At 36.7% G+C, this 18537-nt stretch overlaps 1 protein-coding gene across 2 annotated transcripts; it reads left to right on the forward strand.

Annotated features, from left to right (window-relative positions):
* Positions 1-234: 234 nt before the first annotated feature.
* spns1 (SPNS lysolipid transporter 1, lysophospholipid) lies at positions 235-18503 on the forward strand. 2 transcript variants are annotated; one of them, XM_052139828.1, is made up of 15 exons: positions 235-444; positions 1927-2139; positions 4518-4583; positions 5230-5366; positions 5618-5769; positions 6539-6605; positions 6747-6889; positions 8212-8364; positions 8864-9053; positions 9268-9333; positions 10312-10410; positions 10520-10688; positions 11148-13607; positions 17124-18372; positions 18445-18503. In XM_052139828.1, exons 2-13 carry the CDS (start codon positions 1932-1934, stop codon positions 11216-11218), a joined length of 1521 nt encoding a protein of 506 aa, XP_051995788.1. In that variant the 5' UTR covers positions 235-444; positions 1927-1931; the 3' UTR covers positions 11219-13607; positions 17124-18372; positions 18445-18503. The 2 variants fall into 2 exon arrangements, with proteins under 2 accessions (XP_051995788.1, XP_051995789.1); XM_052139829.1 differs by having other exon boundaries at positions 1930-2139.
* Positions 18504-18537: the final 34 nt, after the last annotated feature.

Consider the following 18537-nt stretch of genomic DNA (forward strand, 5'->3'; position numbering starts at 1 on the left):
CTTTCGAAATAAATTATTTACAGGAAAACAAGAAACCATTAGAATCCATTCACAGACACAAATTTACAAATAGATTATTATAATAAATAAATGCATATTCCACAACACATATGTGAAAAAAAAACACTTAAAATAAATGTGTAAATTGAAATATATTCTTTCACGTATGGTTTTAAATTATATTATTTCGAAATAGTGTCACGTGTCTGGGGAGCGGAAGTACTGCGTCATACCAATATGGCGTCGTGCTGAGATTGCAGAGAGGCAGCAAAACAGTGAAGTCGGTTAGCTACACGGTACGGTTTGAGGTCCGCCACTGTTCTTTGAAAAATGTTCACACTGGAGGTAAGGTAAAACTAACACTCTGAAGCGTCTCAGGGAGACCCAGACACCGCCAGAGAAAGAAATTTGAGGACGCGCCTGTCAACGCGTTGTATTTTCCAGGTAAACAACAGCACAAAGATATGAAGAGTGTTTAGACTGTAACTTAGAAGTCACCGTACTAACTCTTGGATATATCAGAATGGAGACGGTTCATACTAAAAAATTTTATACGTTTGATGCCCTTGCATATCTTTGTAAACAATGTTAACTGAAAGGTTGTTTCTAAATGTTCTTTTTTTGCCATGGTTGTGTTTTGCTCCCCAAATGTTGTTTTAAAGAAATATCCCAATGGCTTCCCATAATAGCAACATGTTGAAGATTTGAGCCAGATGGACACACTTTTTTTTTTTTTGCTTGCTGAAAGTTTTTTTGTGAACCCTAGTTTCATGTCTGTACACAGACTAGTATTGGTCAACACCAGTCATCAAATGTCAGCAGAAACCGGTTCAGTGTTTGTATGGATTCAGCTGACATGTTTATCTGAGTCAAAGATGCAGATAACTGAGAATGGATAAGGATTCTTCTGTCATGTTGCTCCCTTATAAGTAAAAAAAAAAAGCTTCCTAAAGTTTGGCTTAGGTACTGTGTTCAGACACTAATTTATTTATTCCTTTGTTAACGGGAATAGATATTATCTGCTTTTAAATCAAACCTAAACATCTGTCCACATGTTCATATGTTGTTTTTTTTAAATAATACCACACACATACACTGCTTTCCAAGCATGTCACATAATTCCTCCTGATGTCAGTGTTTTTCTTTCAGTGTCTTCCTCTTCACTGTATTCACATGACTTTGTGACGAGATAATTTTGCATCACGAGCCTGACACCATGGCTACTTCCCTCTCAGTGGTGTGTCTGTTTTATGCATCTATGAGAAAACTCCCCTGATGAATTGGATTATAAATATGCTTATCCATTCTGTCCCATTGGAGTCTGTTTTAGAAAACTGCTTTCAATGCATCAGACAAAAGCACACATTGGCAGCATTCTTGCCATTATTTATAACGGTTTGACTCCCACACAAAAAGATAAATCCTCGTTTTTGATTGTGATCAGTAGTTTTTCCATGCTACACTAGCTGCTTGCTTGTATTTATACAATGAAGAGAGACTGACAGTGGTGAACTTTGCTCTTTTTTTTTTGTTTTGGCCTTAAGCATTGAACACAGTACTGTCCAATAACTGCGTCTGTCTTCCTTTGGTTTTGATTCTTTGTGGCAGAGATGTTTCACATTTAAGGCATTTAGCAGATGTTTTGATTTAGATTGACAAGTACTTCTGTATTGCATATGATGTCGCTGTGATCAACAGTTGGCAAGAATGCAATTTGAAATGCTGTCTGATAGCAAAGAAATGCTTCCTGTACAAGTAAAGCCTAATGCAAATAATCAAACATATGATTATTTAAAAAAATCTAAGTGTTGAGTGTATTATATGCATCTGTATATTTGCAATCTATATCAATAACCCATTACTGAAAACTTTTGCTATCATTGGTTAATAGATTTGTACATTAGCATCATCTTCCTTCTGCTACAGCAGTGATGTCACAAACAGATGCTTCTGCAGACACCACACCCTTCTTCTCGGATGAAAATGAGGGGGAGGGGCCTGTTGACAACGGGGTGGGGCAATCTCATTCTAAGGAGGAGGAGTCTGCTAGTGGAGTGTCAAATAGAAGGGCTATATTGACAGTTATTGTCCTCTGCTACATCAACCTACTAAACTACATGGACAGATTCACTGTGGCAGGTAACTAATGCATTTTCAGTGCATCAGTGCAGGTAGACAGTTCAGGGTTCCTTACACTCTGGATCACTGCTGTGAGTTGCAAGATGTACAGTGATATTTTAAAGGCATAATAGAAAAGACACATCTGTAACGCCCATTTATGTCCTAATAAGAATGCTCTATACATGTTATCAGATTATAGTAGTCTGACTTGCTTCTTTTTGTTGTTCTTGTTTACAGAGTTAAGTCACATGGCAAATTCTTAGAATAACTGAATCAGGGCTGCAACTAACAATTATTTTGCTAATCGATTAATATAATGATTATTAGAACGATTATTGCAATGATTAATCATTAGCTCTTCACAGATTATTCTACTTTAAAAGGTTGTATTAAACGTGCTTACTAACAATAAAATTAAGTTTTATTCAGTAAAGAAATTCACAGCAAAAAAATACTATTGTTATCAAATGTTTTTGTCTTGTTTTCCATTTTAAAATAGTCCAAAAATCCTTAAAACATGATACATTTTTCTTAAGAAGCAACATATACAATTTTTAGGGTGTGTTCACACTTGGCAGGTTTGGTTCGATTAAAACGAACTCTGGTGCGATTGCTCTGTTGGTGCGGTTAATATGAACAAGTGTGAACACTGTCACCCAAACCTTGGAGCGCACCAAACAAGCGGACCAAGACCGCCTGAAAAGTGGGTCTTGGTTCTCTTCCAAATTAACTCTGATGCAGTTTGATTGATATATGAATGCAACTTAGACCAAAGACGTCTAAACTGACCTAATTTGCCTAATACTGACCTCAAGCATTCCTTCTCATCATAGGAGCTATGTTGCCCATTATAGTTCGGTACAGGTGCCGGAACCGCCGTCAGCCGTCCTTGCAGCATATCTTTGTTTGTGTGTGCAACGGAGGAATTCCTGGCGCTGTTTTGATTCCTTTACACATTTATTAGCTCTCCATTTGTTCTCAGCTGGTAAAAATACCACCATATATAAATATAACGAGCGCATTTCGCCCAGCAGCCAGCATTGTTTTGGATGATCGGCAAGTTCCGTCAGAAAATATACATCATAAAAGCTGTCCAAGCAGGTTGTGACTTATTCCTGATGCCTTTGGTTTTGTATCATTAGGTTCGGTGTTAAAAATGCCAGTGTAAACGCTAAGTGAACCAGGACTAAATGTATAATTTTCTTTTTTGGTCAGGACCAAGATAACCGAACTACAAGTGTGAACACACCCTTAGTCTTGCTGTAAGAGAATGTATCTTAAATATAAGTGTATTTTGTATACAAGTGTATTTTTTCACTTGGTTATATTTCAGTAAAGACAAAATATGCTAATATTCAAGATCTTTTCTCTAAAAGCAAGTCTAAATATCTTATATGTTGCTTCTCATGTGAATGCATATATTTTTTTAAGTATTATTTATATTTATATTGGAAAACAAGCCAAATCAAAAATGTATTTTGTTGCAGTGTATAATGGGGTGAAGACTTCCTCTCTCACCATTCTGTTCACTTCAATCCATCTTTAACTCACAAAAAACAAACTGTCTCTTATTAATAAAGATGCGTATTGTCTTCAACATAAGACATGCACAGTGACACATTTATTATTATTCAATAAGTCGAGAGCCATCACGTTATAATGTAGCTGCATTAAGCATGCGCGCTTGAGGGATGAGCATCCCTGTGACCGAGTGTGCCTCATGGGTGCAGTTTCAATCTCTCCCCCTCAGATCAAGACATTCACGCAACTCAGAAGAGGCACTGACTGCACAGAGAAACGCCATTTTCTGTGTTTATAGTTATTTACATGATCTGCTTCTGTATTATTTGAACTTTAATAAAGCTGTAACGCATTAAATATAAATGGATTTAAGATGTAATGCCGGGGTTTTTCCTTTAAAAAGCTCCGTCTCTGCTTATTCCACAACATGCTTCTGTATTTAGTTCATTTGTATTTTTGCATTGTAATTCCCTCATACTTACGATCTACATCACCTGAAGCTGTTTGATAAGGTTAGAGTGCATCTGGGCTGTGAGCGGTGTAGTTCTTCCTCTCCTCAGTCAGGCACGAGCTGCAGTGCTGCTCGCACGTGTCATCATTAGTTTAATGTGACCATGTTACTTTAAATTAGATCAAAGACTATTCGACAATTAAAAATTTTGTCGACAACATCGACTAATTGTTTCAGCCCTAAACTGAATTGTAACTAAATAACAGGTTATACATTATGTGGATTCAGCTTTTGATGTTTGATGAAGGTTTGTAAACAAACTTCTTGTATAACAATAGAGTCCTTCATTGGAAAGGGAGAACCCATCCTTTTTCCTTATGCGTGCTTGACTTCATTGTAATAATAAACATATCCTCTCTCACAGGTGTACTCCCAGACATTGAGCATTTCTTCAACATTAGTGATGGCAAATCAGGACTTCTTCAGACAGGTGAGTGGATGATTTATGCAATATGTGTTTCATACCCATGTGATATACAGTCACTGAGCACTTTATTAGGAACACCTGTATACCTACTTATTCATGTGGTATCTAATCAGACAGTCGTGTGGCAGCAAGGCAACGTATAAAATCACACAGATAAGGGTCAGGAGCTTCAGTTAATGTTTACATCAACCTTAGCATGATTGTTGGTCATACCAGATGGGCTGGTTTGAATGTTTCTGTAACTGCTGATCTCCTGGGATTTTCACGCACAACAGTACCTAGAGTTTACTCAGAATGGTGCCAAAAACATCCTGTGAGCAGCAATTCTGCGGCCGGAAACGCCTTGTTGATGAGAGGTCAACAGAGAATGGCCAGACTGGTTAGAACTGACAGAAAGGCACGGGAACTCAGATAACCACCCTGTAAAAATTGTAGTGAGCAGACTAGCATCTCAGAATGCACTTTGAGATGGATGGGCTACAACAGCAGAAGACCATGTTGGGCAATTTATTAGGACCATAGTGTTTCTAATAAAGTGCTCAGTGAGTGTATATTTAGACATTTGAAGTTTTACACCATTACTTTCACATGCTCTTTCAATCAAGAGAATTGAGAATTCACTCTCTCTTACTCTTTTCTTTCCATTCAGTCTTCATCTGCAGTTACATGTTTCTAGCTCCAATATTTGGTTACCTGGGTGACAGGTATAACAGGAAGGTTATCATGTGCGTGGGTATTTTCTTTTGGTGTATAGTGACACTGGCCAGCTCCTTCATTGGCAAAGATGTAAGTCCAACACCACCCTCTTCATTCAAATTTCTGTTTCAATGTTAAAATACTTCTCAAAATACTACTATGCTAGCTTAAAAAATAGCCTGCTTCAAGTTAGCCCTTTGTACCATTTTCACTTTAAGACATAGAGTTTATTTTTATAAGCAACCGCTTTCAATCTCTGACTTGGTATTGTGTCCTCTTCGGAGTGTGTGTATAAAGTGTGATTTAGTAAACTAATAGAATCAATTCTGTCATCTTCTCAGTATTTTTGGGCATTGTTGGTGACGCGGGGGCTGGTGGGTGTTGGGGAGGCCAGTTACTCCACAATTGCTCCCACCATAATTGCTGATCTGTTCATCAAGGAGAAGAGGACCAACATGCTGTCTGTGTTTTACTTCGCCATCCCAGTGGGCAGGTGGGACCACACACACACACACACACAAAACTCTTTGTTAATTACATTAAGCCTTAATAATTAGCTGCAACTATAATATTCTAAGAACACGCAAAATTATTGATGGGCAGAAAGCATCTGAGACTGTGGCCTGCGGATACATTTTTGTTTGCTGTTTTCAGTTTCTAGTGCTGTCACAGAGACTGGTGAGGGATCTCAGTACTCTTATTTTGTTAATTTTATTAAAGGTGTAGGACATGTTTTTGTATACCTTTCCATGAAGAAACCTCTTATATCACCTTTAAGCTATAATTAAAGTGACGTCACATGGGACATTTCTATAGAAGTTTGATTTACACTAATGGGTGTTAAAAATCAGCACAGAGGATTGTACTTTTTTTTTATTTTATTTGATTATTTTTGTTAATAAACTAAGTAAAATATTAGTGAATAAATATAAGGAGCAGGGGTGCATTTTATTTCGTAATTTGACTCACCTGGCCTCTAGCAGGTAAAAGATCTTCTCATAGACCGCTTATCCTATTTATATTTGACAGATAGTAACCATAGTGAGATAGAAGCATTCATATTTTTTGGTAATATCAGTTTGGTAAATGACTTATTCCTGAAAATGTATTGAAAAAAAATTGGTTAATGGACCATTAGTTTTATAATATTGGCAATTCAGGTTAATCACACTATGTGTATATATATATGTATATATATTTGACATTCTCACATACTTTAACACAATGTATTCTCATTGAAATCTGCTGGTTTCCGTCTTTAGTGGTCTGGGTTATATAGTGGGCTCAAAGGTGGATGATGTGGCTGGGGACTGGCACTGGGCTCTGCGGGTACGTCTGTACCACTTGATCTCTCTCTGATTATATTTCATAACATATGCTTGCTTTCACCACAAACTCTACTTAAATATGATAACAGTTCTCTGTATTGCTCTCTCACTCTGCCTTTTGATTTATGCTTCACTTTCTCAGGTGACCCCTGGTCTGGGGCTTCTGGCAGTGGTCCTCTTGGTGTTTGTGGTTCAGGAGCCAGAGCGTGGTGCAATCGAAGCTCACCCAGAGCACACGGTGCACAGAACCAGCTGGCTGGAGGACATGAAAGCGCTCTGCAAGAAGTGAGTCACTGCAAGCTCATGTTTCCTTTTAAAGCATTGTTTATAAGTCACACACTTTACCAACATGCAGGGAATTTTAAAATATAAGTTAAATATGCAGTGCCTTGGAAAACAGCACCCTCAATGCAGATTTCACAATTTTTGTCTGATTCCAAATTGAGAATATATTGAAGTAAAACCTTTTTCCACAGTACCACCTTTTGCAGCTATTACAGCCACTAGTCTTTTTGGTTAGGTCTCTATCAACTATGCACAACGCAATGGAGCAATATTAGCCCATTCCTCCATGCAAAATTGCTCAAGCTGTACTAAGTTAGTTGAGGATCGGCGATGGACAGCAATTTCTTGGTCTTTCCACAGATGTTAAATAGGGTTGATCAATTGTGTTAATTTTAAGCCACTCCAGTGTTTCTTTGGCTTTGTGCTTTGGTTCATTGTCCTGCTGAAAACACAAACTTCCTCTGAATTTTACATTTTCTTGCAGAGGAGTATGGTTTTCATCCGAAATCTCCAAAGTGTATTTTGCAGCATTCATTATTCTAACAATCTTCACAAGATTCCCAGTCCTTGCTGCTGAAAAGCACCCCCATGACATGATGCTACCACCAGCGTGTTTCACTGTGGGAATGGTGTTAGGTGGCTGATGTGCAGTGTTGGCTGTGCGCCACACATACCGTTTAGTGTTTAAGCCAAAAAGTTCCACTTTAGTCTCATCAGACCACAAGACCTTCTGCCACATCTTTTATGTGCAAGCATATGCTTTTTTTCCTCCGCAAAGGCTTCTTCCTTGCCACTCTTCCATACAGCCACTTTTTGTGCAATCATTTTGAGATGGTTGAGCCATGGACTTTTGTAGCTCAGTCAGAGTGATTTTTGGCTTTGCTGTTGCCTCCCTGACAAGTGCCATTCTTGTTGGCAGACTAAGTTTAGAGGGGTGACCTGCCCTAGGCAGAGTGGCTGTAGTTCCATATTTCATCCACTTCTGTATGAAGGACTACACTGAGCTCCTTTGAAATGGCCTTGTATCCTTCCCCAGATTTGTCATAAGTCATGCTTGAATATATTCTGAATCTGACGAATAAAATTAAAAACAATTGAAAACTGCACTGGGGCTGTGTACATATATATATGAGTGAAAAAACATTTGAGCAGATTTATGTGGGTTCTGCTAATGTACCATAATACTGTGTAGAATGTAAGTAGGACATTGGTTTTTTTATGAGAAATTTGTCTTGTGGTAAATTGCAGTGACTGAATGTTGTTTCCTTTTTCTGCCTGAACTAAATGTTCTTTCTCTATCTCCCGCTGCATTCCTTTTTCAGTCCAAGTTTTGTTCTTTCCACTTTTGGCTTCACGGCTGTGGCCTTTGTGACAGGATCTCTGGCCCTGTGGGCCCCTGCATTCTTATTCAGAGCGGGGGTCTTCAACGGAGAAAAACAGCCCTGCTTAAAGAACCCATGTGACACCTCTGACAGGTAACACACACAAGCACCCTCTTTAAAGATACACACCTGTACACCAAGACATTACGCACAGACTTTTGAAATCTTTGCTTTAAATGATTGTTTTGATGCTGCAGTACTGTACTGATTTTACTGTATCATGTTACCATACAGAGTATTGGTTTCTTATCTCAGAACTTATTTTATTCTAGCTTTGATCATTATATTGTAATTGTTTTTCTGTAAAGTACATCTAAGGGGCCATTCAGAAAGAAGGTTTCTGGCAGGGTTGCGACTATAACAAAATGCAGGGGTCTTGAAATGCGTTTCTTTAAACTTGACATGCCGTCTTAAAACGTGGCGCTCATGTGTGAGACTGAAAAATGTGAGATGTGACGCAACAGTCAAAGACATCCGTCTAGTGCCTGTTTACATAGAAAAACTGTTAAAAAAAACGATTTGTCACAAAAACATGTGAACCGAACCCCTAAAATGCAGTAAGATTGTTCCTCTAATCTCTTCTATCTTGCAGTCTGATTTTTGGTATCATCACAGTTGTAAGTGGTATTCTGGGTGTAGCGGGTGGAGTACAGGCCAGCAAGTTGCTGAGGATAAAAACCCCACGAGCTGATCCTCTGGTTTGTGCTGCAGGACTCCTCCTTGCTGCTCCATTTCTCTATCTGTCCATCATGTTCGCTCAGGCTAGTACTGCGGCCACTTATGTAAGTTACTCCCTATATTTAACCTATTCTGTATCCTGACTGTATGTCTCTTTTGAAGTCTAATCTGAAAGTCTTAATAAGCTGTTTTTTCCTGGAAGTGCTTGCACTTGTATACTGACCAAAGTCTTGTTGCAATGATTGAATGTTGGGCAGTTTTATTCTGACCAAAAATTTTGTTTTTTTTCTCTGATGATTGTGTTTGTGTTCTTCTCAGGTCTTTATCTTCTTGGGTGAAACATTCTTGTCTATGAATTGGGCGATTGTAGCAGACATCCTCCTAGTGAGTGTCGATCTTATTGATTCCACTTCCACATACAGACAAAGCACACTTATTTTCACTTAGCAAATGAATTATATAATCTGCTGATTAAATTAATCTCAGTTAATTGCATGTATCAATATTTAGTGAGAGCGGCCCCCAGTAAATATTATAATTTAGATAATTAAAATACATTACAATTCAACCACACAAAATGTGGCTTAAAATTCAAAACATGTTGCCTGTACAGCTGGAGCTGACTGCCCCCTACTGCCACATCAAGCTTGAATTGCACAAAATTAAAGGGATGGTTCACTCAAAAATGAAAGTTGTCATCATTTACTCATCCTCATGCCATCCCAGATGTGATTTACTTTCTTCTGCTTAACACAAACAAAGATTTTTAGAAGAATATCTAAGTTCTGTAGGCCCATACAATGCAAGTGAATGATGGCCAGAACTTTTGAATGTTCAAAAATCACATAAATGCAGTATAAAAATGTAATCCATACGACTCGAGTGGTTAAATCCATATCTTCAGTAGTGATATGATAGGTTTGGGTGAGAAGCAGATCTTTTTTGCTATAAATTCACATTCCTGCACAGGAGGCGGCAATATGCACAAAGAATGTGAATAGCCAAAAACAAAAGAAGTGAAAATGAAAAATGTAGCTGCTTCTCACTCACACCCATCATATCACTTCTAAAGATATGGATTTAACCACTGAATTGTATGGTTATATGGATTACTTTTATGCTGCATTTATGTGCTTTTTGGACCTCAGCAGATGAAAGAAAGTCATCCACATCTTGGATGGCATGAGGGTGACTAAATGATGAAAGAATTTTCATTGTTGGTTGAACTATCCCTTCAAATCGACAACCCAAAATTGTATATAACTTTTGTCTATTTAATTTGGATGTTTCTATGTGATGTAAATTGCTAGAAAATATGACCCCCCCTTTCTTGATTCCCTAATTTTCCCTGTCTTCCCTCAGTATGTTGTGATCCCCACACGGCGCTCCACAGCAGAGGCCTTTCAGATTGTGCTCTCGCACCTGATGGGTGATGCTTTTAGCCCCTACCTCATTGGAGTGGTATGACTCTCTCTCACACATACACAGAATTTTTATTTTTTATTATTGATTTAATTAAAGATACTTAAGGTTGCTTGTCCTCTTTTTCTTCCCCCTCCCCCGTGTTCAGGTGTCCGACTCGCTAAAGAAGTCTGACTCGTATATGTGGGAATTTCGCTCTCTTCAAATGTCACTCCTGCTGTGCTCCTTCGTTGCCGTGGGGGGTGGAGCTTTCTTCCTGGCTACAGCCCTCTTCATTGAGCAAGATAGAAATCTGGCTGAAAACTACGTGCCCTGTGGTGAGTGATCTCATTGTGACATCACAATATTCTCTTAGATTGGCTTTTCCTGTTTCAGTCTGAATTTGGTCAGTTGAGGAAATGTGAAATTCGCTATTAGATTTCAACTGAAATTTTCAGTCAATTAAATTGACATACTTTTTCATCATAAATGGTCTTGCTGTTTTAAAGGAATGTTAAAATACAACTTGATGTCTGTAGACAGCACTTTATGGCATGCTGACAATAATTTTAGAAAATATTTTCAACTCCTCACTTAATTTGTTATGAAAAAATAACAGTGGAAGCCTAGTAGGATGGAGGGTGTAAAAGCAGAAATATGAGGCTATTTTGAAAGCACTTAAAGTTGTCTAAATCTTATATAAAGCTTAGGCTGCATTCAGAATTATTGTAATTATGGCCTCATGGAAATATAATATACTGATGTGCCTTCTCTCTTTTTTTTTTTTTGTTCTCCAGATGATGCACCAATTGTTGTTCCAAAGAGGGGCAGGTCCACTAAAGTAACATTATCAAGCGTTTTAATTTGAGACGCCAAAAGGATTTGGCTGGTTCTCGGTACAGGGAACAACTGTCTGATTTGCTTAGACAGACGGCACTTGAGTCGCCGACAGCCAGTCCTGGAGCAGTTTCAGACAAATAACTGATTGGACTCTCTTCATAATAAGAAGTTTTATAGTAAATTATTATATATTATTATTATTATTATTATTATTATTATTATTAATTTGTTTTATTCTTTTTTTTTTTTTTCCTTTTTCATCTTAACACAATATTGATTTTGGGAACATGTCAAACTAACAAAAATTCAATTAATGTCTTTCCTGGAAGTTCTGTGGCTATCAATTACACAATATCAATTTGCTGTCTGTAGGGAGTCAAAGGTCAGTGATACAGGTCAAACTCAGTTGCTGTTAGTCAGATGTCTTTATAGAAACTGATAAAGATGGTTTTTAATCAAGTTGAAACCCAATGCACTGTCAGAGTGTTGTTGCATTTTGTTTTGTTTTTTTTAGCCCCAAAACCAGACTGCAACTACAAACAGATTCAGACTAAACTTGAGGAATACACTGATCAGCACTGTCTATAATCTTCCTTAACTGCAACTTTAGTTTTTCATTCTCTTTAATATAATTTCTTCCATAATACAGTTGAGCTTCTTTAAACTCTTTTAGGAAGGACACAATAAAACAAACACTAATGCTGCCATGATTCAAATATAAGCTTAATTTGATAATGATAATTGTTTTATTAATTTTATATATATATATATATATATATATATATATATATATATTTCTTGCAATGGCATGTCTCCTGTCATCCTGTCAAGAAGGGGAACTGTCTGAAAAAGTTTTTTTTTTTTCTTTTATTAATGCAGGCAGTTTCTTTTATTAATGCATTCCCTATGCTGTTAGTAAAATTTGCAAAACATTGCTTGTTAATCTTGTTTTGTAACTTTTTTAAATATTAAATGACAGCTTTTATCTTATTTGTGTCTGCTCATTTTTCACTGTCAAAACAAGCTTTTATTATCTATGTCTCCTAGCATGACTTTCATATACAGCTTATACTAATAATAGCACATTTTTTTTACTTAAACTGCTTCATATCTTTCTCTCTGTCTCTCGCGTGTTTTGTTTCTCTCTCTCCAGTGGCAGGAACGATGATCATAAGGTTTTCAGTTGCAGTGGTTTCCTGTTTGTAGGTGGGATCTAGAGATGCAAGCTTGCTTGGTAAAATTGCTGAGAATTTAAGTCTCATGAATGAACTATGAAAACTGAAGTGCCTGAATCGAATTGAGTATTCGCCGTACTGTGGAACATTTGGTGATTTGTTATGATCATGTGAGAAAATACTTGTACATACACCATTCCTGTAATTTGTGCTTATGTGTCTTTGTGTAGGTTACAAGAACACCACAAAATGCTACAAGAGTGGGTGACAAGTTTGAGAAGTTATGACTCACTCATCATGAAGCTCAGCACTTGCTTTTTAAAACATGCAATATTTAAAATGTTAATTAAAAATATTTAACCTCATTCCTTTCTCCAGAAACTGCTATTATGTGATATTTCATCTAGTATTGGTAATTTATTGAGGTAAATCATAATGAAAGTATATCAATTATGCCTCTTTTGGTCATTATTGTTTTTAAAAATAGCCAATTATTGTTTGAAATAGAACCCTGGACATAATTGGGTGCAATTAAATTATAATCTTGTTCTAATGTGGTCACATTCTCAGACTAATGTAGGTCAAAAAAAGGACTGTGTGCTTTTTGACCTCTTTGTGGGTGGTCGCTGCTACCTTTGGATGTCAAACCAAATAAAAAAAAACAAGAAACTGAATAAAATCTGCATAGTGACAGAAAAGAGCAAGAAACCAATCCTCTAGATGAAAGCAAACAAGGGGGGATGTGAAATGTAGAAAGCATCCACTTAGAGAGAGATTGGGGGAGAAAGAAAAGATGCTGAGTGGTGCATGCAACTGAATAGCATTTTCAATGAGCCAATGAGGAGAGAGAGCAAGTGCAGCAAAAAAAAGAGACTTAAAAGTAAAGTTATTTGCGCCAAAGGCCTAGTAGATTAGTACCCACCTAAATTGCTCATATCAAATAACAAGACTTAAGAAATTAAGTTCAGATTAAGTGCAGATATGAGCATATGTTGCTGATATTTGGGTTAGGATACCGAGCAAACGGGAGAAAGAGAGCAAAGGGACTGCACCTGAGGAATAAGATAAGGGCTTGCTGTGTGGGTGGCAGAATAAAAAATGGTGGCACCTTTAGTGTGAGCTGCGAGTTAAGTGTGAATTTTGCAATCTGCATTAAGCGTGTCAACTGGTCTCCAGTTTGGTTGCAGATTTCTGCTGAGCAGAACGTGTGGTGTCTTGACTGAATTTGCTACTAGTAATCAGGTAAGACTTGTCCCATATTTTTAAATAAATCTATTTTCACCCATTAAAAGAGGAATAACTGATCATACTATGTTGAATACTATGTATATAGAGTTATCCGTTTCACAATAAAGACAATGTGAGAGTAAAAGTTTGAGCTTAAGAGAGCTGTTCTCTGATATTTCCTTGATCTTTAGTGACAAACTGCCCTTTTCATTTTTATTAATTTTCAAGCGGTCTTGTGCATCTTAACCCTCTCACACATCATCAAGCAACCAGTGCCGATGAGTCCACAATCTTCTTTCCACACCTTTTTTGAGTCATGTCAGTTATTTGGATAGCGCTTTTCACAATACATTTAGTTTCAAAGCAAAGTTACAGAAAATAGTGCATTAAAACCACTAGTGAGCAAGCTAAATGTGACTGGTAAGGAAAACAACTCCAAAACCTGTAGTTTCCTCTTTTTCCTCAGTTTATTAGTGAGAATTAACCCTAATCTGAGGGTTATGTTAAATACAAAAGGGCTTCAAAACATTTAGAAGCCAATTTGATATTTTAAATTGCCTTTGAAAATTGTCAAGCTATCTTGTTAATTGTTAGCACATATTAAATGTATTAATCATTTTCATTGCTGATCTCATATTAATGTTTCAAAACACAAGAAAAACTGTCTCTCAGTTGGTAAGCACAGTTTAGCCAAAATTATTTATTTTAATGATTTATGTACTGGCTAATTCACTTTAAAATTAATGGTACAGTAGTGCTGGTTCATATTCAACTAGTTTGAGATCAAAGGGTCAAGAGGTCTGAAAACGCAATAGAAACCACATTATGACACTTTACATAAGCCAGTTACATTTACATTTGTGCTCTGAACAGTTCATTATATTTCTCACCAAAGCCATGTACAGTTATGCACACTTCTCACATAATTAAATATTATTAATAATATGAAAATCATTGCATACATTTAAACAAGTTAGTCATATGTTGTAATACTGAGTGCATGATAAACACAATTGAATTGTTTCTGATGAGTTGATTTATTTATTTATTTTGGAGAAAGTCTCCATAATGTACTGTGTTGAGTATGTAGTGTAACAGAAAGAAAATCTAGGCATGGTTCCTTGCTTTTGAGACTCTGGGCATGATTCACTACAGCTCTGGAGCTGAAGTGAGGCCCATATCTATCATAATGTGTCATTTTTTTCTCATCTAACTGCAAAATACAGGAAATCCGTTTTCTTGCACTAAATGCAACCACAGACAGTCACACATACTTAGAGGTGTGTAAAAACTTGCAAGGCATGTGATGCTGATTGAAATTTCACAGATTGAGAATCTTCTAAATTAAAACTGGCAAAAAAAAAATAATAATTCTGAAAAGAGTAGAAAGCTCATTTGAATAAAATGTTATAGTGAACAGGTGGATTTGCACATTGACACTAATTGGAGCAACAATTTACATATACATTTATTCAGAATGCTTTTAGCCAAAAGGAATTTACAAGTGAGGACTAGTACACTGCAAAAATGGTTATTAGAAAATAAGAAAATAGTACATTTTGTGAGGTTTATGTTTAAAACAAGTAAAAAAAATAAATAGAAATTCGCCAATTGAACAAGGCAAATGGTCGTATATTCAAACTAGATCATCTGAAAACAAATCATAATACCTTATGGCAACTTGTATTAAAGAAACAAGACAAACATATTGATTAAAAATATAATTTTTTTGGTAGTATGTGACACAACTGATTAGTCATATAGAGTTGGCACCGTTAGAAGCTCTGCAAGGCAAAGGTACAAGCTATTTAGGGATGAAAGTGTTCAATGATGATGATTGTCCTAAAAGTTTAAGAATCAGTCAGGGAAATCTATTTATTGAGCTCTCTTCTTAATGTCCAAGATGGTTATGGCCCTGCAATTGCATATAGTGAGAGTAGAGCAATTCTTTTGTGTTAGGACAAGTAAAGAAAGTGCTTTAGATGACTTGAGTTGAGAACTCATTTATCCAAGTTTTGTTGGCTAAACTTGTGATAAGTTAATGAAATTAGAAAAACTATTTAGCTGAAATAGAAAATATAAGTCAAGAGAACTACGCACATCACAAATTCGAATTCCCGGCATGCACTGTATTAAATTGCAGTGCTACTATATTAATTTTCCTTTTTTTACGGTTTGCTACTTTAATTTGTGCTCTTGGATGTTGTGTTTGTTGTCACTTTCAGTTATTTGTCATATAGCACATCCTTTTACTCAGTGATGTGTTTGGTGATTTTCACCATTGTGATTTGCGTTTAAAGTGTTGTGACCCATGTGTGTCTCCTTGACAAGCTAAGTCTGAATATGATAGAGGGATCAAACATTGATCTCTGATCATCAACTGGCCATTCACCATTAAGTTTATTTTATCTCTAACAATGGTATATCTCTAACTACTTCTTTTGTTATATTATGATTTCATATTACTTATGATAAGTAATTGAACTACACTCACTGAGCACTATATTAGGAACACTACGGTCCTAAAAATGTGCCAGATGTGGTCTTCTGCTGTTGTAGCCCATCCATCCTTAAGGTTTGACGTGTTATGCATACTGTGATGCTATTCTGCTCACTACAATTGTACAGAGTGGTTATCTGAGTTATTGTAGCCTTTCTGTCAGCTCGAACCAGTCTGGCCATTCTCCGTTGACCTCTCTCAACAAAGTGTTTATGCCTACAGAATTGCTGCTCACTGGATGGTTTTTGGCATAAATTCTAGAGACTGTTGTGCATGAAAATCTCAGGAGATCAGCAGTTACAGAAATACTCAAAGCAGCCCTTCTGGCAACAACAATCGTGCCACGGTCAAAATCACTGAGATCACGTTTTTTTCCCCATTCTGATGGTTGATGTGAACAATAACAGAAGCTCCTGACCCGTATCTGCATGGTATATATTACACTGCTGACACATGGTTGGCTGGTTAGATAATTGCATAAACAAGTAAGTGTACAGGTGTTCCTAATAAAGTGCTCAGTGAGTGAATATTTGATTTGAATTGAATTAGAATTAAGTTGATTGAGATAGATGAGATCAAGTTTTCTTAAGACATTAAGCTCATTTATCAAATTACATTTATTTAAGTCAACATTATGTTCTGTTTAAATAACTTTAAACAAACCAATTTTAAGGCAGCACAAACACTTACGTTTTGAAGTTGTAACAACAAGATTTATTTGACAGTGCAGGCATTTCTTAAAGATGGTGATGACCTGAATAATAGGCTACCTGTTGCTAGCATTAAGAAATGAGAGTTTGTGCATCCAATGACCCCAGCACCTCAGCCAACCGCCTCCCTATTGTTTCATTTGCATAACTCACAAATATTAGAGGTCAATTTCACACACACAAAAAAACAAATAGAGTTGATTTCTTTGTTGTTGTTTTTTAATGCATTTAGTCACACTAACCTACTACAGATTCAGGTTGGTGCTCTCCATTATAGCCGAATATATCCATAAATTAAATGTTCTCGCATTCTCTTGTCAGTTATGGACACTGCACTGCTGTCTGTTGTGGGCGGTGCTCTCCTCCTGTCAATCATCTTTGTAACCAGTCTTTGTGTAGGCTGCTGGGGCCGCAAACAACCAAGTAAGGCAAACGGTCACTTCCAAAATGCATCCGTCTAAAACAAAAATCAATCTTTCTTTTTCCAGAACTGCATGCTAAAATAAAATGTGGTGGTATATGGTAATCCAAATAACAAATTTACTGTACACTAACTGCCTATTGGTATACAGGTATGCAAAACTCTAACATCTTAAGAAAGAGTTGTACCATAACGTTTGCTGTGTCTGTCTCAATACTTTGTAAGTGCATCATGACAACATTTAGTTAGTACATTAGTATTTCCAAACTATTTCCTCTGTAGCATCCATCCATCAGAGGTCCAGTGATTCTAGTCCAGAATACAACTCAACGTAAGGAATAATATCTCTCACCCACCGAACAGAGGATGTGTCTCTTTTCAGATTGCAATTTTCATAAATATTGTGGGGTCCAAAAGTCTAGGATCATTTCTGAAAATGCTTCTTATATTTATTTTAAATTACATTATTATGCATAACAATTTGAGTGAAAAAATAAATAAAAAAATTGAGTTTTTAATATCTGATTTGGCCCCTTTTGCTTTAATGACAACATACACTCGAGCTAGCATGGACTCCGCATGTTTGAACAAGCATGATTTGAAACGTTCTAAAGAGCATCTTGTGTGCTTCAGTGAAAGCAAGCAAATCTATCTGACCTTTTGTACAAAGGAGTCCATGGTCCTGTTCATGAATATCTTACATTTGATAAGTGAATTAGAAATAGTGCACTGCCATTTTACATCACAACATTTCTTTCTTTCAAATTATACAACATCCTTCTACTACAACTGTTTATTTCCAGTTTTAAATTTGATTTTGAATTACACATTTTTAATGTGGTCTCAGACTCTTGGACCCCAAAGTTTTAACTCACCTGTTTGAGGTTGCATGTGTGTGTTGGGTTAATATTTTCTCTTTCTTTCTTCATGCAGATCAGGTTTCATGGGTAGGCATCCTGAGTCTACATGTAAAAAAAATTGTCTCATCATAAGCTATTACATAATGAGCACCGTTTGTGCTCAGATAAATGCATCTTAAAATTTGTTTTTAATTCAGACAAGGATGACAATGGTTGTCTCCCTCTCTTATTCAGATGCACCCCATTTAGACCATCATAGATTTCAAACCATGCCTTACCCACTACCCAAGTGAGTATTCACACAAATATACACACAGTGTTTTGTGTCTCTGCGTGTTGTTAATATCCAGTTTTCAATCAGTTCCCTGAGTTCTCCATCCATTACTGTAGAGAAGAGACCCTCCTGTCCTCCCTCAGAAAGTGAGTTCCATACTGTCATTTTGGCCTTTGAGAC

This window comes from Xyrauchen texanus, chromosome 12 (assembly GCF_025860055.1).
Source record: "Xyrauchen texanus isolate HMW12.3.18 chromosome 12, RBS_HiC_50CHRs, whole genome shotgun sequence".
NCBI classification, from domain to species: Eukaryota; Metazoa; Chordata; class Actinopteri; order Cypriniformes; family Catostomidae; genus Xyrauchen; species Xyrauchen texanus.